The sequence below is a fragment of the Tenrec ecaudatus genome, chromosome 13 (assembly GCF_050624435.1).
Source record: "Tenrec ecaudatus isolate mTenEca1 chromosome 13, mTenEca1.hap1, whole genome shotgun sequence".
Lineage (NCBI taxonomy): Eukaryota > Metazoa > Chordata > Mammalia > Afrosoricida > Tenrecidae > Tenrec > Tenrec ecaudatus.
Genome location: NC_134542.1, coordinates 97945239 through 97968176, shown reverse-complemented (window position 1 = coordinate 97968176; position 22938 = coordinate 97945239). Strand labels below are relative to the sequence as shown.

The following is a 22938-nucleotide window of genomic DNA, read 5'->3' as shown; positions in this document are numbered from 1 at the left end:
TGAGTTGGTGACTGTAGTTGGTCTCATTCAATATGGGAGCTGCCTAAGAAATAAGGCAGTGAGAAAGAAGACTCTTGGTAAAACCCAGAGGTGAAGAGAGGGAGGGCATTGGTAGGTCCAGCAGTGTACACTAGAGTGGCTGGAATCACTGACTGACCTACATCAATGGTTCTCAACTCTCAAAGTGGACTGAGATTGGGAATGCAGACAGGCATCAGAATGGGCAGGAATAAAATGAGTTTTGAAAAAGCAAAAGTATTATGCTGTGTTTTTATGACAAAAAACCAAACCAAACCAAATAACGACAGTATTACTATATGTTGGAACTGTGGTGACACGGCTGGATAAAGATTGGATTGCCAATCACAAATTTGGTGGTTCAAGCCTACCAGGCCCTCTTCAAGAAGAAGTTGGGGCTGTCTGCTCCTGTACAGATTTATAGATCCAAAAATATTATCTAGGGACAGGAGGTTAATCAAAAATTACTCAATAGCAGTGGGATCATGATAGGGGTTTGAGTCAATTTTTCAAGTAGTGAAATACAAATCTCTAAACTCCATCCTTTTTCCTACCATCCTTTATCTTCTAAAGATGGAAGACATTATCTTATGGATGCACAATGCCAGGCAAAAAGAGGCGTCTTAGCTAATCAGCAGCAGAGTTAAAGCCAAACCCAAAGCTTTCTAAATCCATAAAAGAATGTTTTCTATTCTCAAGTTTGAGAAATTGAGATGTCTTGTATGGGCCACCAAAACTGAAAAAAAAAAAAGAGAAATTGAGATGCATGTCCAACTATGATATTGTCTATGATGATTTCCAATTTATAAATGTAATAATTTTGGTAAAGAGAGATGTGGTTGGAGAAAGATAGATAGATATAGACATTCAAACCCCTTGTGCCATTTTCCGAGACTCCTGTCTGACCGGCATTGAAGGAGCCATGTATGAATAAAACAGGTTTTCCACTGTGGTTCCTTATGGGGAAAATATTATTTTGACTGAATTATATCCCAAATCATAACCATATAAAAATACAAGAATTCAAAAAGGTAAAAAGTTAATGCTTAACAGCTAAACTCTAAGACATTTTATTTCTTAATTTTAAGTCGTTCTCAGGCTTTTAAAATTAGGATCTGTTTTGTTATCTTATTGGTCTATTGCTATCTTTTTCTCTTTTAGTTCATTATTTAATGAGTTCATGTATTTTGTTGTGTCTTCCTCAAGTGTATATTTCTCATAAACTTTAGGCACAGTTGAACCAAGAGCATTTTTCCTCAGTAATGCTTCCAAAGTTGTACATTGTGAGAACAATTTCTTGAGAGATGTTTTGGGAGCTATACTCTGGAACATATTATCTTCATGGTCTTTCCCCTGGTAGGGCAGATAAATGATCTTGCTTTCAGAGGGAAGAGATTCAGGGCTCTTGTTTCCACAGGGAAGATATATATTCTACACGCAGAAGTCACCGGAGACATCACGCAGAGCTAGAGTCTGGGGCTGCCCGGGGATGGCGCATCTGGGTTGTGGCCACCAGAAAAGGGTAGATTCTCAGCGGAAACTCCGAGAACGGGGAGCAGCTATCAGCAGTCCCTTGCACCTGACGAGGTATGCGGGCAAATTGTCAGAATCTCCTTGGAAACGGAACAGTAAGGGCAGTGGCAAAGTTCATAAATCCGTCCTGAAAAAGGACAAGAGAGCTGTATTTCTTCCAGGTGGACAATGTGACACATGCTTGGCCACTGACGGAATAAGGACAAGGGCTGTGAAGCAACTGAAATGAGGAGCGGGGAGGAAAAGAAGCAACACTGAAGGTGAGCTTTTGCCAGAAAAGGTTTGTGTGTGATTGAGAGCGAGGACAAGAGGAATCTAGGTGGCAAGTGTAGAGAAGTAAGTATTCAGGAATTGGCAAAGAAAACCATAATTCCAGAGGGGCTAGGTCAGGGGCAGATTTTGGAGAACCTCTTCCGCTACAAAGGAAATTTAACTTCATCTTTGGGGAATCTGAGAGAGAATCTTCTTCTATATACTCTTAAGAGTCTCTTTTTGGATGAAGTAGATTTAGAACAGTAGGTAGGTGATTTGAATACCCATAACAACTTGAAGTCTTTGTAGGAGGCAAGGGAAGAGCTGGGGAAATGGCAATGGAAATGAGAACGAGGCATGCTGTCTGCCTGAATAAGCACTAGCAACCTATTCACCATGAGATGTTAGAGATGAAATTGGTTAAGTGTAACTTTTGCCATCTGCTTCTTTTTCTTGGATTCATTTCCATGGGACAACCTGTCTGCTAGGCAGTTGCCACATCCAGAAGGGGTAAACAAATTCAGATTGCTCTGAAAAGACAATTCCCAGTGTGGTGTCACCGCACAGGAAAATGTTTGCCCACAACTGGGCCATTCTTAGTTATGAGATGCCTTCATTTTTGCTGTGTTGGCCACTGTGATGTCTCTCACAATTTCTTTGTAGGTACATTTATTATTAGCAAAATTACAGGGTTTTTTGTCTTTTTTTCCCTTTACGTGAAGATTTGATGTTATTTCGTCCGATAGGATTCTATTATTCTTAGTTGTATGACCCTGGTGAGTTATTTCACTGAAGTCTTCTTGTCCTCATCCGTGCACCGAGGACAGTAATTGGATGTGTCCATGGCAAAAGAGGGCTGGGGGATAAGATGAGATCACGGAGGGGAAAGGCTGAGTCTTGTGTTTGGTGCACATCGCAGTGGCCGCGTGGTATCAGACACCATCGTCTTCCTTAAGGGGAGGAGAGAGAGCACCCTCATTATCAGAGCAGAGCTGAGTCCCATGAGGTGGAGGGGAAAATATACCTCTATGCTTGAATCTTTTGACTCATCCTGAGCCGATCGACCCACTCTCCTCTCTACTCCTCTGGGTTCAATAACTTATTGCAGCGGGCTCAGAGAATGTACACACCATCCTCAGCATGATGAGATTGATGAGGGAAGTAGGGCCACTTGAAAGGGCAGCCCTTCCTCACTCACCAACATGGTTAAGTTCCAAGGGAGACGACACTGTGTACAGTTGGGTGTCCTCCAGTTGGAGGCCCTGCCTCATCTTTGCTGCTACTCTTTCTCCCCCTGCTTGCTGGTTGCACCCGACACCCGCCCCTTCCTTACCCTATCTTTCCAACCATGGCGTCTGTAAGAGTGGTGGGTGGAGGAGGTGGTTGGACATTTATTCTCTGCCTGCACCCCCACCCCCACCACACTTGGATCAGAACCCTACTGCCCCAGCTTCTCAAGCCTCCACAGTCCCCTTCCTTCCTCCTGCCTACCACCCTCTGCCCACCTACAACTTCATGCTCTCTGTGGCTGCGCTAGATGTCATCCACAAATGGTAAAAGAAAACCCTGTGGCCATCAGCCACCATACTCCTGTGGCCTGGTGACTGCTTGGCCTCTAGTATATTGTTCTGGGTGACCCACAGAGGGCGCCCCAAGCCTGACAGCAGACCCTCCTGGTACCTGGACCAAGGAAAGCCCCACCTGAGAACCGTCAATATTTATAAATGGCAGGAGAATGAGGACATTGCTAAGCGAGGAATGACTCAGGAGTAATTCTGTGATGGGACAGAGTAGCCCTCTGGCCTGCTCAGACAAGCATTACAAAGATCGTTAGCTTCCCCCATAAATGCCCACAAGCCTCCTACTCCCCCAAAAGTCTCATGCCCACAGGCACTCCACTCCCTCCCAATGGGGTGTCTCGCACCCTCGCCTCATGGTCCCTCGCCTCATGGTCCCTAGCCATGGCTGTCTCATGCCACCTTCAGCGTAACAGCCCGGTCTCCTGGGTGGGGAGGCGCTCATCACCCGACAGAATGGGAGTTCTAGAAAACTAGTATTAGAAGTCCGTTGATGCTAATATAAACACATATATACTATATATTTACAATGTATGCTTTGCTTTTTTTAATGTGACTATTTTGTTTTATTGTTTTTACTGTATGACATCACTTGTGACATTTATGGAATTCTTGTTTTCGCTAAGTGAAAATACAGATAATTTAGAGTTGGGATTAGTATGTTCTTAAAATTGAATCAATATGGAAAAATTGAATATAAAAAAATTGAATCGATACTGAATTTATACACAAATTTAGCTTATTTTGTTATTCTTTGCTTTAAACATATTTTTGCTCTGTAAAACAGTATTAGTGGGCTATCAGTAACCTATCCTACATTTCAAGTTCAATCATATTAATAAGAGCTGTATAATAAGCTCCACGTTACTTTCACATTTTAGAAACTATAAAGCACTATTCAGATGTTGTTCACATCATACCTGGCCTAAATCTGTTAGGACATATTTTCTTTCATTCGTTCTCTGACAGTCTGCCCATGTATTTATTTTTTATTCTCTATGACTCACAGAGCTGTTCTCTGAAGACAGAGGAAGTGAGATTGTAGTGTTGCTAAATTCTTAAGTTATCTTAAAGCATACTACTCTTTCTGTGAGACCATTTATTCTTTTCTAAGGAACAGAGATGTCGACACTTACTCAAGTCCTCTTTATTCGTTCACTACGCTTGGTTGTCAGGCAGACCCATCAGATTCACTTTCTGACTTCCCTCAAGTATCAGGGGAGAAAGTCATGTGATGCCTGCATCGAAGACTCGAGAAGCATGCGTGGAGAAGAACCCTGCTTCTTGTCTTTCATCTGCCCAGCCTCCCAAGCCTCTAAAGTCCCCATCCCTTTCACCTGCCTTCCTTTGCCCATCTCCAACTCCATGCCCAATGTGTTTACGCTGAGATGTCACCCACAAATGGGTAAAGGCTTTCTGCGGTCACCAATCAACAGGCTCCTGTCACCTGGTTATGGTTGGGGCCTCTAGTAAATTGTTCTGGGTGCATGATCAATATATAATGTCTTATATTGACCCATAATAGCAGCATGGTTCTGTCTACTGAGGACCTATCTTGGACCCATACAATGAATATGGGCAATATAAGAAAATGTCCTCAATTAAAACTTGAGTATTGTAAATACTTGAAAGATGATCTAAATCATTAGATAGCTATAAGGGAGATAAGTAATAATGTATTCAAAATAATTAAAAACCATTTATGATATTAAAAAAGTCTGATGGAAGTGGTTGGCATTCTGTTATGATTATATAAACATTTTTGTTTCCCAGACAGGGACGCAGACTACAGAGGGGAGGGACCATGTCTCGGTGTTCACGGCATTTTACAGGATCGTCACAGCTTTTCCAGGGTAGTAGCTGTCTGTGCTACTCGGCTGATCCAGACTTAATATAACAAAATGAAGCCTAACAGAATGAAACACTGCCCAGTCCTGAGTCATCTTCACAACCGTTGTTATGTTGAAGCCCATTGTTGCAGCCACTGGGTCAATAGACCGAATTACAGGCCTGCCTCCTTTTGGCTGCCCCTCTTCTTTACCAAGCATGTTTGAGACTTTACATGTTGCCAGATCATAAAGACGAACTCAGTAAACCATTCCGTCTAATGATTAAAAGCAAAACAAAACAACAACAAGAACTACACAAGAACTACACGAAGGAATAGGTTTAAGAAATGGGATGGTTTGGAGAAAATGAGTTTATTCGATCTTACTAGTGAACTTATTTCATTTTATATATAACTTTGTAATTTAGTTTTGATCATTATATTAATAGCTTTCTCTCACTCGACCCCTCCCCCCTTACAGCAAACTTTTACACCTTTATATTAATGTGACACAAAGTTCTGTTCCTAGAACTTTTCTACCATTTCCTTTTTCGTGTAGCTGCTGTGCTGAAAATGAGTGTGTAGCTGGGAACCACGTGGAGGGGGAAGGGGAGAGCAAGGGCAACGTTACATAATTAGCCAGCATCTGACTCTAGAGCGAAGGATCAGCAACATGCCAAGATGACAGTAATCACCACTGTCATGCCAGATACTAACCAGAAGCTTTCCACATACTGTTCTTAACCTTAAATTAAAGGTGAACCAGAAAGACTTCTGTCTGCCAAGACTGCAGTTCAGGTTTTTAGTTCTGCTGCGTCCTTTCTGGCAATCTTGGTGTCGGCCTTTAGAACTTCTTTTCCCACGTCTGCAGTACTAAGAGTTCTCCTGCAAGGCGGTGGCTGTTCACAGAAAGAATCTTTTGTTTAGAATGATCATTTCCGGGTGACTCTTAAGCATCCAAACACATTCCATGGATTTGATCTTGAGCATTTGCTTCCCAAAAAGCTGAAGGACTTGACAAGGAATGTACTTGCACTGAGGATCCTCTAAACCAGCTCTTCTCAACCTGTGGGTTGCGACCACTTTGGGGGTCCAACGACCACTTCACAGGGGGCGCCAGATTCATAACAGTTGCAAAATTACAGTTATGAAGTCGCAACGAAAATAATGTTATGGTCGGGGGTCACCGCAACATGAGGAGCTGTCTGAAAGGGCCGCGGCATCAGGAAGGTCGAGAACCCCTGCTCTAAACGTTCTGGTTCCCTTGTGCTACGTGGGTCTGATGGCAGCTTTATATAGCAGACTGGCCTTTAAGGTTCCCTGATGAGATCATTTTAAAAGGGTGCGCATTTCCCTTTAGTTGTTTATTTAAAAGGATGAGCGTCTAAGGAACAGCACCACTCGTGTCTTCTTTAGACCCCGCAGACATTAGAGACCCATTCCACGCACACGTTCTGAAAGGGGGCCCACGAGTTTCAGCATAAGATCTGCCATGTTTTAAGCACTTTGTTCTACCTCATTTAGTTTTGCTGAAACCTTTAGAACCCATTTAAATGGTAAGACAGGTCGCTTTATTTATTAATTATTTCCCTCTCTCTTGTTCATCTCTTCCTCCCCACCCCCTAGAAAGCCACAGAACAAAATTCCAAACCCAGCCATCTGACTGCCATTCCTATGAGTCCGAGTTCTCAACCTTGGTACTATTAACGTTAGGCCTGGCTTCCCGGAGTGGAGGTGGGAGAGGCTGTGTTGTGCACCATAAAACATTCAGTGGTATCCCTGGATGTTACTCACTAGATACCAATTGCAACCCTTGGCCCCCACACTTGTGACAACCAAAACTGTTTCTGGACATTGCCAAATGTTCCCTAAGGGGGACAAATGATCCCTGGCTGTCAACCACTATAAGCTTTCGACCACACAAGTCACCTGTAAGTAATAATTAACTCCACTCCTGGAAAGACCAACTGGGTTTCATATGGGTTCTGCCGTCCAGACCCAGTGACTAGATGTGTCTTCAGGCAGCAGAGACCCAGTGACTAGATGTGTCTTCAGGCAGCAGCTGGTTTTTCTCCAGCAAGAGGACTGCAGGCCAGCCCCTCCTATCTTCAGAGTTCCTCCGGCTCCTGGCTGCAGCAGGAAATCATTGCGTTGGCTTGGTTTTCTCTTGGCTCAGCCACAGATCATATGCGTATTAAAGAACTGTGGAGGTCAGTGAGTGCTTCTCCCCAGTATCAGGGCTGTTCTTATCTTTCTCTTCTGACTTCAAACAGTTCTTCAATCAGTCTTCCGTGAGTACCAGTGGTTGTTGTTGGGTGTCATAGTCAAATCTGACTCACGGGGACCGCTCGAGGGGAACTGCTTATAAAGCCTTCTCGCTGTCCTCTTGCTGGAAGCAGATGACCACTCGGTCTCTGCCGCCGTGGCATCGTGCTTGGCAGGCTCCAACTGACAACCTTTACGTTGGCCACAGATGCAACATATCATTTTATTATTTGTGTTCCACCTTGTTTCCTGTGCTTACATACAAGTGTTCCCTTCGGAACCAAATGATACATTCCTTGAAGGCAGGGAGCTTACATTTCTTTATCCATTGATCCAACAGATAGTTAGCGAGCTCCAGGACTGTGAAGGGCCCGGAGCTAGGCTTTGGGGTACAGCGATTGACATGAGCCAACTCATAGCATTTACCTTCCGGCGCCTGCGCTGGGGGAAGGGAAGGGGCAGAAACATCCACACGCACAATTATTTACTTAGAAGCTGTGATAAACGCCACAAAGAAAAAGCATCGTGTGCTAGGAGACCATGATGAGGCTTCACGGGAGCAGCAAATGCCCTCAGTTGAGAGACCAAGGATAAAACAGAAACAAACCGGCAAATATGCAAAGGTCTGAAAAAGGCTTAAAAAGGACCTTAAAAGAATAGAAAGGTTGGTCTTAGTAAACCATACAAGATGGACGAAGAGCTATGACAGGTGGGGCTACTAAAGGAGGCGCTAGGCATAGGTTTTCAACAAAGTACCATCATCAGTACGTTCTTGTTAAGCGCTAGCAACATTTAGGTGGTCTTTAGGAGTCAAGATGAATGAAAGCAGAGGCCATTTCTGAATGTTTGGTATCTGTACATTAAGAATTCTTCAGAAAAATTCTGATCATCTAAAGCTTAAAAGAAGTCAGGCTTATGAAAGATATCTGGATGCTCACCTTCCATATGCCGACATCACCAGTGAGGATGCCGTGAAAAAATGGCCCTGAAGAGTTCTCTGTGACCTGAAGGATGAGAGGACCTGTTGGTACCAGGCCTGGATGTTTGTCTGTTTTCTGAAGCTCCCTAGAAAAGGTGTTCAGCCAATGACAACTGTGGTAGACTGTGGTCTACTCCGGGTTACGAGCAGATGTCAAAATGCTTTCCGGGGGCCACCTAACGGAGGTAGTGCGTTTCAGTCATCACCAGTGTGTGCAGGATGCAGACCAGTGACCCTAGAGGTGAGAGGTTCTGTATCCAATTACAAGTTCTCACTCTCCTTAAGGGTAAGATGCCGCAAGCAATATATTTTATTTACATCCAATGCCTTGTATAAACGATATTTGATGGAAGAAATGACTTCACGTTCTCAACTTCAATCAGAGAGTGCTTACTTAAGTATTTTTTAATGGAATCAGACTTTAATGCCACCGTATAGTCTTTTGGTTAACAGCGCTCATCTTGCTTATCTAACAAAGGGAACCATGGAGAGCTTATGCCATCTAGAAAACTACACGGTAGGAACAGGAAGTTCACAAGGGATACCTGGGACATCGGTGAAGGTTTCTCCAAGGACTGAGACATGGAAATGGAGTCCAAGCTCCTTTAGCTGCAGCAGTACCTTAAAAAAGCTCTCTGGATCTTTATCGTGCTCCCTAGAAATAAGCAGACAGAGTAGATCTCGCGTTACCTTACGGCATGGTTTAGGACAAGTGCTTTGTTTTTTTTTCACAGCATCGAGCTCCTTCTGGGGTCGCATGCTGGTTGGACAAGCTTCTGGTCTCCCGGCGGAGCTTTGTCCGGAGAAGTCCCAGCAGCGGTGGGTGGTTTCGGGGCTACACACGTCTTTCTCATTAAGCCTTCTATTAAAGGAGAAATCTGTCCTGTTTTCACATTTTAACATTCAATTACAGAAAGTGTAGTGTATATCCCCTTTTCCTCAAAGGTTAATTTTCCACTTATTGCAGGTTTCTTGTTTTTTGAAAAAAGGCCAATCTCGGAAGGTCCACACTCCTGTTGATCAAGAGAATGTTTCAAAGGTGCTTCCTACTCTCTCCACAAGGAACTCCTTATTCAGAATGTGGGATCATACACCTTTCCCCCAACTTCACATTTCAAATAAGTGACTGGAGAATTAGAAAGATATCAGAACGGGCAGAACTTGAGTCTTCGTACACTGACTATTGACTTAGGAGTGGTCAGCATCTACCGTAGGATAACTGTTTCATTTTAAAAAGCCTTTGAAAAAATAGATCATTTTTTGTTTGTTTAGCTTGTCAGTCTTCTTTGTAATGACAGAATGAGAAGCTAAAGAACACTATTTTTAAAAAAAAGGATCCAATTCAATAAATCACATTAAAATGGAGTGAGTTATTTTTTACATTGTAAGGTGTGAATATTTCAGTATTTCTTGCATTTAATTACACTGTTTTAAATTATCTTATTTCAAACAGATGTGGACCAGATGTCTTCAAAATATTTGGTTTTTTATTTATAATTCAGAATTTTAACTTATTTTTTCTATTACAGAAAAATAGTTATATATTAGCAATTGAAGCTCTCATTTACTAATTATGTAAAATAAATCTGTAAATTGATCAAACTGCTATATGAAATATGAAAATTGCATCATTCAGGAAATCTCATGAAAAATGACATCTGCAACCCTAAATGTGTTAATTCACAATTCAGTCAATATTTTCAGTATCAAGAATTAAAACAAATGCATCTCCTAATTAACATGTTAAATGGCATTTATAATCTTATGAAATTATAAGTTCTTATAGAATCAGAAATTGTAAAAAACATAATTTATTTCAGGCTCTCTACCTCATACAGTCTAATAACAAAAAAAGGCAAAATGTGCATTTCTTTTTAAGATGATAACATACATTTACCATTGGCAAGGTTTGGAATTGTTCTTACATATACATCTGCTGAGGCTAAAAACAAAAACTCAAAACGTTTTGAAAATAAAGTATACGTCACTACTAGCTTTATCAAATAACTGCCATCTAAACATAAAAATGTTTTTATCCTGATTCTTTTTCAGCGGTTCTCAACTTGTGGGTCGTGACCCTTTGGGGAGTTGAATGACCCTTTCACAAGGGTCACCCAAGACCATCGGAAATGCTTTCCAGTGGTCTTAGGAATGGAGACACTGCTCCTCTGTCCATCTCCAGGCGGGTCTGCCCACAGGCAGATACGCCCACAGACCAGTGCCCAGTGTGAAGACTGCTACCCATGCTACACCATGCTTTAAGACAAAATTTCATTTATTTGTCATTCGAAATAAATATTTCACAATATATAATTGCATACTGTTTTTGTGATTAACCATTTTGTTTTAATTATGTTCAATTTGTAACAATGACAATACATCCTTCATATCAGATATTTATATGATGACTCATAACAGTAGCAAAATTACAGTTATGAAGTAGCAACGAAAATAATTTTATGGTTTGGGGTCACCACCACAAGAGGAACTGGATTAAAAGGTCACAGCATTAGGAAGGTTGAGAACCACTGACTTAGATGAAAGAATGAAACAATAGAATATAAATTAGAGAGGTGTAACACTACAGGGAAATCTCACCTCTCGGTTCTCTACATTTTTCATTCTGAGTTGTAGGTATTTTGCTAGGATCCCCAAGAGAATATCTATCAATCTCCCCCCCGCCCCGCCTTTGTTGTCATTGCTCAAATAAAAGTAGAGGTGGCTTGGTTGGGAGGGATAGGATTAAGAGAATTGCTATACTTCTCCAAAGATTCCAATGTGAAGATTTCCAGAAGACTTTATGAACCTCTATTTTCAGGGTGTCACGACAAGTGGAGTGCAATACAACTGTACACACTCTTTAGATGCTTCTCATTGGTGAACAAAAGCTTTCACATTCAATAGGTACTTTATACACAAAGGTACAGAGGAGATTTTCTGTGAATCTCCTCTCTTTTGTATGGCTGAAAACAAAGTGATATATATTTTTAAATCATTTTATTAGGGACTCATGCAACTCTTACCACAATCCATACAATTGTGTAAAGCACATCTATACATTCATTGCCCTCATCATTCTCAAAACATTTGCTCTCCACTTAAGCCCTTGGCATCAGGTCCTCATTTTTCCCCCCTCCCTTCCCACTCCTTCCTCCTTTATGAGCCCTTGATAATTTATAAATTATTATTTTGTCATATCTTGACCTGTCGAATGTCTCCCTTCACACACTTTTCTGTTGTCCATCCCCCAGGGAGGAGGTCACATGTACATCCTTGTAATGGGTTCCCCCTTTCCAACCCACGCTCCCTCTACCCTCCCAGTATCGCCACTCACACCCCTGGTCCTGAAGGTATCATCCATGCTGGATTCCCTGTGCCTCTAGCTCCTATACGCACCAGTGTACATCCTCTGGTCTAGCCAGACTTGCAAGGTAGGATACGGATCATGAAAGTAGGGGTGGGTGGGGGTGGGAAGCATTTAGGAACTAGAGGAAAGCTGTATTTTCTTTTCTTTTTTTTAATTAATAAATCTTTTTATTGGGGCTCATACAGCTCTTATAACAATCCGTACATACATCAATTGAGCAAAGCACCCTTATACATTCGTTGCACTCGTCATTCTCATAATTCACCTTCCACTTGGGTTCCTGGAATCAGCTCGGTTTCCCTTTTTTCCCCCTCCTCCTCCCTCCCCGCTTCCCCCTCCCCCCTAGTCCCTTGATAGTTTATAAATAATTATTATATCTTACACTCCCCGGCGTCTCCCCTCACCCACCTCCCCATTGCCCATTGCCCAGAGAGGAGGTTACACATAGATCTCCAAGATCGGTTCTCCCTTTCTACACCCCCTTCCATCCTGGTGTCGCCACTTCTACCGTGGGTGTTGAGGGGTTTGTCCGTCCTAGATTCCCTATGTTTCCAGATCCCTACTGCACTGCTGTACATCCTCTGGTATAACCAGGTCCACAAGGTAGAACTGGGGTCATGATAATTGGGAGGGGAGGAAGCGTTCAGGAACTAGAGGAAGGTTTTGAGTTTCATTGTTGCTACACTTAACCCTAAGTGACTCATCTCCTCCCCACTACCCCTCTGGGAGGAATGTCCAGCTGTCTACAGATGGGCATTGGGTCCCCATCACGCACTCCCCCTCTTTCACGGTGATGTGATTCTCACCACCACCCCGCCTTTGTTGTTTGAGACCTGGTCTCCTCTGCCCTTCATGATCACCTATGTTGGTGTGCTGCTTCCGTGTGGGCTTTGTTGCTTCTGGGCTAGATGGCCGCTTGTTTGCTTTCAAGCCTTTAAGTCCCCAGACGCTACATCTCTCAGTAGCCAGGCACCATCAGCCTTCTTCACCACACTTGCTTATTATGCACACTTTTGTCTTCAGCGATTATGTGAGGAAAGTGATCACACAATGATTGTTTTTGTTCCTTGGTGTCTGCTACATGGTCCATTCAACACCTTGTGTTCGCTTAGGCCGTGTGCTTCTTCTCTGTGGGCTTTGTTGCTTCTGAGCTAGATGGCCGCTTGTTTGCCTTCAAGCCTTTAAGACCCCAGACGCTATATCTTTTTGATAGCCGGGCACCATCAGCTTTCTTCACCACGTTAGCTTACACACACGTCTGTCTTCAGTGATCATGTCGGGAAGGTGGGTATCATGCAATGACCATTTAGCAGGGCGAGGTGCTATTGTATTGGGGGATTATGCATGAGGAAGCCCAACGTCCATCTGCTACCCTACTACTGAACCTATAAATAAATGCACATAAGTCTATTTCCCCCATAATCATAAATATATTTACATATGTACATGTCTGTATTTAGGCTTCTCTGTATGCACTTTGCCTCCTACTCCTTTCCTCTATTTCCTTTCGGGAAAGCTGTATTTTCATTGGTGCTACATCGTACCTTGCCTGGCTCGTGTCCTCCTCTAGACCCCTCTGCAAGGGGATCTCCAGTGGCCAACAAATGGGCTTTGGGTTTCCACTCTGCACTCCCCCCTTCATCACTCTGGTAAGATTTTTTTGTTCTGATGATGCCTTATACCTGATCCCTCTGACACCTCATGATAACACAGGCTGGTGTGCTTCTTCCATGTGGGATTTGTTGCTTCTGAGCTAGATGGCTGCTGGTTTACCTTAAAGCCTTTAAGACCCCAGACGCTATACCTTTTGATAGCCAGGCACCATCAGCTTTCTTTGCCACATTTACTTATGCACCCATTTGTCCTCAGCAATCATATCATGGAGGTGTGCAACAAGGTGATATTTTTCTTCCCCAAAATTATCCCTCAGAAAAGAGAGACACTTTATGCCAAATTCTTTAGAAGAATCTTTCATAATATGGGGCACTTTCTCAATTACTTTATTTCGAACAACGTACTGTTGGGGAAGATACACTAGTCTGAAACAATGTTGATTGTACATTTTGGTCCATTTTAGAAGCCATTCACTTGGTAACTAAAAGTTCAAATGCATATCAATAGAATCAATTCCAATACACAGCAATTCAATATAGAGTTTCTGAAGCAGTAAATCTTTATAGGAGTAGATAACCTCTTCTTTTTCCCCAGGAGCTGCTAGTGGCTTTGAACCACTGACCTTGTAGTTAACAGTTCAATGCTTACCAGACACCTCTTTCATTCACTTGAGGGCCAGTAAGAGAAACAGCAAAGGTTTAACTATAGAGTCAGTAATTACTTTTGTGGGTCTGACCTAACAATTCTAAATGTTACATGCTGTTAAAAATAAAAACTAAAATTAGTTATGTATAAAAAAAGGATTTATATTAAGTGTCTACTGGAGTTAATGAGTGGTAAGGTTTTTTTAGCCGAGAAAAGATTTCCAGGGATTGCATCACATACAGCTTCTCAAAGTCCTGCATCCCACACCTCTTTGAGTGAATTACAGATGACAGGTGGTGGGAAACATGCCATCTGCCTGAAACGGCCGTACCACTCTGATGTCAAGAAAGCCTGGGTGGGTAAACGGAACCAAAATGACAACATGAGGGTGGGAAAAGAGCAATACTAATAAAACTGTTTTGTATAATGTCCACTTTTAAGTATTAGTCAGTCCAAATTAAAAAGAGAGAAAACTAAGACCAAAATGGATCTCCGAAAGAAATCTTGAAATCTGTCCTTAAATGTAGGCCATAAAAAGCAAGTAGAAAGAATGAGGAAGCAAAACAACAGTATAGGAGATTTCAAAGGGTGTCTCGGGAAGGCAACATAAAGTATTAAAAAGAGAAGACCACATTTGGCAATTCTTAGGCCAGAAGAATGGAAGAAAAAAAAAATTAGGCTTAAGATGCAATGTTGAAAGCCCACATGGAAGAAGCACAGCAGCCAGTGCGATCATGAGGTGCCAAAGGGACCAGGTATAAGGCATCATGCAAAAAAAAAAAAAAGAAGATATATGGATGTGTATATGTATGTATATATGTGTATATATATATATATATATATATATATATATATATATATATATATATATATATATATATATATACACCATACTGAATTAAGGGGGAAGTACAGAGTGGAGACCCAAGGCCCAAGTGTCGGCCACATGAGATCCCCTCACAGAGGGGTTTAAGAGAGGAGATGGGTCAGTCAGGGTGCGAGGTAGTACCGATGAAGAACACAGCTTTCCCCCAGATCCTGGATGCTTCCTCCCCCAACTACCATGATCCGAATTCTATCTTGCAGGACTGGATAGGGCAGAGGTTGTACACTAGTGCATATGGGAGCTGGATGCACAGGGAATCCAGGGTGGATACCTTCAGGACCAAGGGTGTGAGGGGCAATGCTGGGAGAGTGGAGGGTGAGTGGGTTGGAAAGGGGGAACTGATTACAAGGATCCACATGTGACCTCCTCCCTGGGAGATGGACGGCAGAGAAGAGGGGGAAGGGAGACTCCGGATAGGGCAAGATATGACAAAATAACAATGTATAAATTACCAAGGGCACATGAGGGAGGGGTGAGCGGGGAGGGAGGGAAAAAAAAAAGAGGACCTGATGCAAAGGGCTTAAGTGGAGAGCAAATGCTTTGAGAATGATTGGGGCAGGGAATATACAACAATTGATGTATGTATATGTATGGATTGTGATAAGAGTTGTATGAGCCCCTAATAAAATGTAAAAAAAAGAAAAGGAAAAAGAAAATGATTCGGGCAAAGAATGTACAGATGTGCTTTATACAACTGATGTATGTATATGTATGGATTGTGATAAGAGTTGTATGAGCCCCTAATAAAATGTTTAATAAAAAAATATGCAATGTTGGAGGATTCTATGGGCAAACTAGTGAATGATACAGGGAGCATCCAAAGAAGAAAGAATACACAGTCATGGTACCAAAAGAATTCGTTGACATTTGAGACCAACGGTACTTATTTGAGGAAGAAAAAAAAGTCCAGCCTGAACTAAAGGCATTAGCAGAAAACAAGGCTGTAAGAATTAATGGATTACCAAATGAGATGCTTCCACATGACTGTAACACTAGAAATGCTCTTTTGTTTCTGCTGTTGACTCATAAATTATTTGGTCCACTTCTTCCTTTTCAAAAAACACATATTAATTGTCCTACTGGCAATTAAAAACTTTTGTACCAGAGTTCATAATCCAGGATAAAGTGTAGGTATATTTCTGCAGCGCCCGTAGCTGGTTTCAGCACTGGGCCCCTCCCCAGTAGGTGGTCCTGCCCACTTTAGGAAACATCAATCTATGCCAAGAAATTTGAAGACAACTACTTGACCATCTGACTATACTAGATCCATTTATGTGCTTATTCCAAAGAGAAGTGACCTGAGAGAATATGGAAGTTGTCGTGCAATAATATCATTAATATCACATAAATTACAACTATGCAAAAGAGAATTAAAAATGGCTGCGTCAGAGTCAAATTCAGAAAAGGGTGTGTAACAAGGGATAGCATTGCTATGTTACATGGTTCTTGGTTGAAAGCAGAGCACATCTGAAGATGCTTACTTGTGTTTTATTGACAATGCAAAGGTATTGGACTGTGTGGATTGTAACCGTAACAACGTATAGATAAAATTGTGAAGAATTGGAAGAAGACTCATTAATAATCCCCAATACACAGATGGCACAATCTGGCTTGCTGAGAGTGAGGAATCGAAACATTTGCTGATGAAGATCAAAGACTACAGTCTTTAGTGTCAACACAAGTAAAATAATTCTCACAACTGGAGCAATAAGCCACAGCATAATAAATGGAGGAATTACCATATATACTCGTGTATATACAAAAAATGTGCTGAAAAACTGGGGTTCGACTTATACATGGGTCAGTGGTACCCCAGCGAGGTGTAACATCTCACTACCCCCCCTCCCCCCAGGTAACGGGATGAGTGCCTGTTATCTCGCGGGTGATTGCCGTTTCTCTGCTGTTCATTCAAAGCCCCACTGACAGTGCAGGGCTTTGAATGCTTGTTTACTCACATCTAACCAATCAGAGCCATCCTATGACATGTATCTTTGAATAAGCCTTTTAAAGACCGTGTGCGAAGGATGTGGCATGAATGGATGTCATCTGGTCAAGCCCAACTAACAAAAGGAGGAGATCTCATGAAGCCTGACATAGAGTTAATAGCAAAGTGGGTTCAAGATGCATGAGAAGACATTCCAGAAGACATGGTGTGACGTGCCTTCCAGAAATGTAGTATTAGTAATGCTGTGGATGGCAGTGAATGAAAATGCGCTTTGTATGAAAATGACAGCAGTGATGGTGATGACGGCAATCTCCGTGAGGACAGCGTCTATGATGACCTCACACCAGCTGAAGCTCTGCATTGGGATACGGATGATGATGAGGAATCCAGTTTTGAAGGATTTCAACTCTACATTTTACCTTGGTTGCTGATTGAGCTCAGGGAATAGTACTCTTAAGGTATCATTGTTGTTACCTTATTGTTTTTGTTGAACCTATTTTCCACTTACTGTGCTGGTTTACTAATGTTAAATGACTTGTTGTCCTTTTATTTATGTTTTTTATTTAAAATAAATATTTAAATACATTACCCCACTGATCTCAATTTTTAGTAATTTTATTTTCATTTGTTTTGATTATTGAAACTCACCAATATTGATCATTGAAAACTCACTTCTGCATTTTCCACCCTAGGCTTATACTCATGTCAATCAGTTTTTCTGGTTTCCCAGGTAATAATTAGGTACCTCGGCTTATATTCGAGTATATACAGTAATTCTGCTTGAACCCACAATCAATGCCAACAAAAACAGCAGTCAAAAAGTTGAACGGCATATTGCATTGAGCAAATCTGCTGCAAAAGACCTCCTTCAAGTGTTAAAAAGCCAAGCTGTCACTTTGAGGGCTAAGGTGCACTCAACCCAAGTTATGATGGTTTCAATTGCCTTGTACGACTATGAAAGCTGAACACGGAATAAGGAAAACAATATGAGCAGTTGCCTTTAATTATGGTTTTGGCAAAGAATATTGAAATATACCATAAATATCCAGGTCACTGCTCCCCATCGAGTTGACGCAGACTCCGAGTGACCTTATAGGACAGGGCAGAACTGCCCCTTGTCAGTTTTGAGACTGCCACTCTTTATGGGCATAGAGAGTCCCATCTTTCTCCCATTGAATATACCCTGGACTTGCAGAAAAATGCACAAATATGCTTTGGAAAAAGTCAAGTCAGAACGTACCTTAGAAGCAGGGTGGTAAGGCTTGGTCTCACGGACTTGGGGCATGAAGTTCTTAGGACGACAGGTTCCTGGTGAAGGCCCAGGAAGAAGAGGATGCCCTCCATGAGCTACACGGCAGCGTGACTGCAATAAGGGGCTCACACACAGCATGGTGTAGGGCGGGGCAGTGTTTGCTATGCAAATGCACACACGGTTGCTATGAGACGGAACTGACGGGGCAGCATCTACCCAAAACCACCAGCACACACATCTAAATTAGTACATTGTACTTGGGCAGCAGATATTCCATTGTTCTTGGCTAAGCCATCCAAGTTCATATATTCAACTTAACATACAACTTTGTCTGCTTTTATTCCTTTTAGAAAAATGGAGAATTGCACAATATTCAGGAAGACATAAAAGATGTGTACAATTACTAAGCATAATCTTATATTAAGAGCCAGATAACATTCAATGGCAAAGCTCAATATATATCTTCAAATGAGGTATATATTCTAGACACTCCATTGTTCACCCTCGGGTCTTATGCCAGCACCTATAATATTAATGAATCCATGTAGCTAGATATGTGAATCTGTCTTAAATTCCTTTCTAAGAAATTAGATGGGAAGACCTAATACAGATGACTTTATTATACAATATTAAATATGTCCTTTTCTGCTAACAGCTATCAAGATTAAACACATATTTGATAACACACCCAATTCTCTAGAACCACACTTTCAGATTTATGGGTTCCTGAGCACTCCAGTGTTCTTATCCATTGTTAGGAGGAATATAAATTTAAATAATCCTTTGGAGGGCAATTTAGTAGTATCATAATAAGCCTCACAATGCATAATTTACCCCAGTAATTGCAATTTAGAAATGTTATCCTTTGAAATAAAACTGTGCACAGAAACTTAGCTAGAGTATGTTCATCACAGTATTGTTTATAATGGCAATCTTACGTAAATAAGCTAATGGGATAAGTAAATATACCTTCATATAGACAAATGTATCATGTAGCTATTAAAATGGTATTTCGTAAGTATATTCCTTGACTTAAAATATTTAAGATACATTGTTAAGTAAATGGGAAGTGGCAGGGTAATATACTACATATTCTGATTTTATAAGACAAATGGATGGATGTATCTAGAAGTTTGGGATGGATTACACCAAAATGTAAAAATAGTGCTTAGCTTTAAGGGTAAGACAAGTTCCTGCTTTTGTGTGCTTTATATTATTTTTATAATAAAATTTTTATATACATGATTTTTGATATTTTTAAGAAGTCTGTAAGATTCTACAATAAACCCTTCCTATAGCATTTTAAGAAACATTTTATTTTGGCTTGGTTGGAAATTACAGTTTCTCATTCAAAAATCTATATACATTTTGCATCATGGCATTAATTAAAATTCCTTCACTGTAACTGCATTCATTCCACTTCTTCCTTGACTAACCTGTTTCCTTCGCCTATCTTTCCCCCCACTGCCTTTCTCCCCAAATTTTGTTTTTGAGCAAGTGTTGCCCTTTGGGTCTGGAGGCAAGCATGCCTCCCAGTGTAAGTGTTCCCTGGACATGTCCGTCTGAGGAGGGATCTCTCAGAGTGGATGCAGTTCCGGGTCCCAAGGATGCTCCAGGGGCATCACCTCAGGGCGCCACTCCTTACTCTCCGACCAGTATGGTTTGTATGATTTTGATTTTTTAAAAACTTTCTATTTTGATTCGAGTGAACGTTTACACAGCAGTTAATTTTCCCTTCAACAATCCAAATGCTTTTTGTTTCATGCCATTGATTATAGCCCCCATAATGCATCAGCAATCTCCCCATGTCTTCCCCCTGTTTCGCATTTTCAGATAGTTCCTATTACTTCCTGCTTTCAAACCTTTCTTTCTGGGCTGATGTAGTTTTTGGTTTCATATGTTTTAAGGAATATATTTCTTCGCGGTTCCAGGTACAGGCCTGTATTGCTAGGCTAAAGGTGAGCCAACAGGGTGTGATTTTGAATTCTGTGTTACATTTTTCTCCTACCCTGTCTAGGATCTTCTGTTCTGATCTCTATCCGAACAGTCTCTGAGATTTTTACTTCAGTCTGTAGCAGTCTGCAGCGTAATTCCTCATTTCCTCTAACCCCTCCACGTTTGACAGCTGCCAATCTAAGAATTCGATTGATTCATCACAAAATATTCTAAAAGATGAGTCAGGGTCCAAGCTTTCCAACAATTTCCACACTCTTGACTAGGTAAAAATGAAGCCGTCTGGCTGGAAATGCATTCCTCCACAACCCCCTCTATGGCAGAAGAGACCAACACAGAAATATTTCAGGCTTACTGGAAGCACTAGATACAGCAAGAACAGCTTTTATTCACAAATATTATTCAGAACATTTGAAAAGCATAAACTGTTTCCATGTGTTTTTCCTTCCTATATCTGTTCTCTCTCTGTTGCCTCTCCCATTCAGTTTTGTACTGCTAAATTTCTTCGCATTCCTCACTTAACATTCACTCAGTAAATATTTATTGAGGATTTCTAAATTCTTATCCTTGTCATATATACTAAATCGTTCCCCTTTCCTATGTTCCTCATGACTTTATACATATTGAAAGCTATCTCCTACTTTCTTGACTGGCTTCCGGCACAAACCTGGATCTTACTGGATGCTCTAGCTTTTCTGGTAGCGTATCCCTCTAGATTGAGCTCTCCAAGGGAGATGACTGCCCTGGCTAGCCCCACAGTGGGAGCCACTACTGTCTTCTCTCCTTCCTAGCAGACAGTGGGCCACCAGCTCAGGCCCTGCCCCTACACAATGAGGCTCCAGGACTAACTCTGTCCAATGGGGTGCAAGCTGAAGAACCTGAGAGCAGTTCTTGATAGCTCTTCCTGCGCTGCGCTGTCTTCTGTGTAGAAGTCTCGTGTGAAAATGGTTAAGGATGGAAGGAGTCTGGATTCGCACACAGAGGGCAGCTGTCTTGTAAATCCACCCTTTTAATAGGTCTTAGCAACCTGGACTTGAGGAGGGAATCCTTCGTACTACAGCATTATTTGACTTCTACTGACTGTCGATGTTATGCTCTATAAAGATCTGTTCAATAAATGAACACAGGTAGAGCTAGATAAATGTTATTTTAGAATCTCTTGTGTTCTAGATCATAATCTTATAATCAGGATCACAATCTTCCTTAGGATTCAACCAAATGGTTATACAAATACAATTATTTGTTGATATTGGGAAATTACAATTCAGAAAAATTAAGTAAACTGCTTAAGATTGCAAAATGATATTGAATTTGCATTTGAAACTATGTCCCATCACTCCAAATCTATATATTTTTCCACATAGTCTCTTACTTTTTCATTTTTTCCCATCTAATGAGGGAAAAAGGTGAATTGGAACTTTAGCTCATAAATTCATGTGCAGATCATTTGGTCAGGAACATTCATTTGCATTTTGCCATGTTTAAGTTCAAACTCTTGGTTAAACGATTTCAACAAAAAATGGAATGAGAGCCCTGGTGGTGCAGTGGTAATGGCTTGCTAACTTCGAAGTGAGCAGTTCGAGTCCACCAGCCACTCTAAGGGAGAAAGATGGGCTTTCTACTCCCGTCAAGAGTTACCGTCTCAGAAACACACAGAGGCAGTTCTCTTCTGATCTGTGGGCCGCTATGACTCAGTATTGACTCAATGGCAGTGAGTTTGGTTTACGGTTTGAATATGGAATTATGACCTCTTGAATATCATGGTTTCAAAGGTCCTCACTTTCAAATATCCTGCTAATTTCATCTTTACATCTTCATTATGAAACAGCACCTCGGTCCACAGCATAACACTTCTGGCTGTTCGCCGTGTCATTTCACATAATCACTTCCGCTTACTCTGATACCCTTTCCTATGGCCATAACCTCGTCGCTCCTCTCTCCACACTTGGAAAATCAAAGTTCTGTTTGGTTCTCTGCCACCTGCACAAGTTCTGCTTTTGAGAGGTACTCAGGATCTAATCCAGCAATCTTATTGGTCACGAACGCCTCAAATATTTGTGCTGGCTAGTTCTCTATTTCTTTCATGACTACTACAAAATACGTTATTTCTCTAATTCTATAAACTCTCCCATCTTCATTTAATTATAGTTGAATAAGACCAAACCTATTCCCAGTCCGTCATATTCTTGGTTGCTTACAGGAGCTAACGTCCCTGAATAAGTGTCAAGGAAGTCACACAGGTACAGGTATTTATGTAGAATGTGATGAGGGTATACACTTTAGAGAAACAAATCCATAGAAACTCATATGTATAAGAGAGAGTTTAATATAAAGGTTAAGTGCATATCAAGAAAACATGCCAACCCAGTTTTGTCCAAGCCCACAAGTCCAACATTAGCCCATATGTCTGACGCCAATCCACAAAGTCCTCCTCCATCTCACAAAACACACACAGTGAGGCTGACTGCAGGAGGAAAGCTGAGTCAGTGAACGTGTAAGCATCTCAGCGCTGGCAGGTGTCTCCACACAGCTGCTCCAGCACCCAGGGCTGCATATGGGTAGGTCCATGTGGCTTCTCTTTGTGGATGTCTTGCAGGAAGTCAGCCTTGCCAGCTAAAGCAGGGAACTGGCAGCTGCACCCTGGTCCGACCATCAGAAAGCAAGAGACCCGAGAACTAGAAAGGTGAGGCTCATGAGCCATTTATCCCTCAGCTTTTCAATTAACTTCGCATGTATTTATCTGCCAGGTTGGCACAATAAACCTGAACGACCTCAGAGTGTGTAGCATGCACCTTCACACCGTGTTTTCACGTTATCTCCAGAT

At 41.6% G+C, this 22938-nt stretch overlaps 1 protein-coding gene across 12 annotated transcripts in view; it reads right to left on the bottom strand.

Annotated features, from left to right (window-relative positions):
• Positions 1 to 22938, bottom strand: part of QTMAN (queuosine-tRNA mannosyltransferase) — a 459649-nt gene that overhangs the window by 15009 nt on the left and 421702 nt on the right. For 10 of the 12 annotated variants that reach the window (XM_075529859.1, XM_075529861.1, XM_075529854.1 and 7 more), the window contains one exon: positions 8998 to 9107. The exons of the other annotated variants lie outside the window; for them this stretch is intronic. In XM_075529859.1, the coding sequence (XP_075385974.1) occupies positions 8998 to 9107 (110 nt within the window). The remainder of the gene's footprint in view (positions 1 to 8997; positions 9108 to 22938) is intronic. 12 annotated transcript variants of the gene reach the window in all.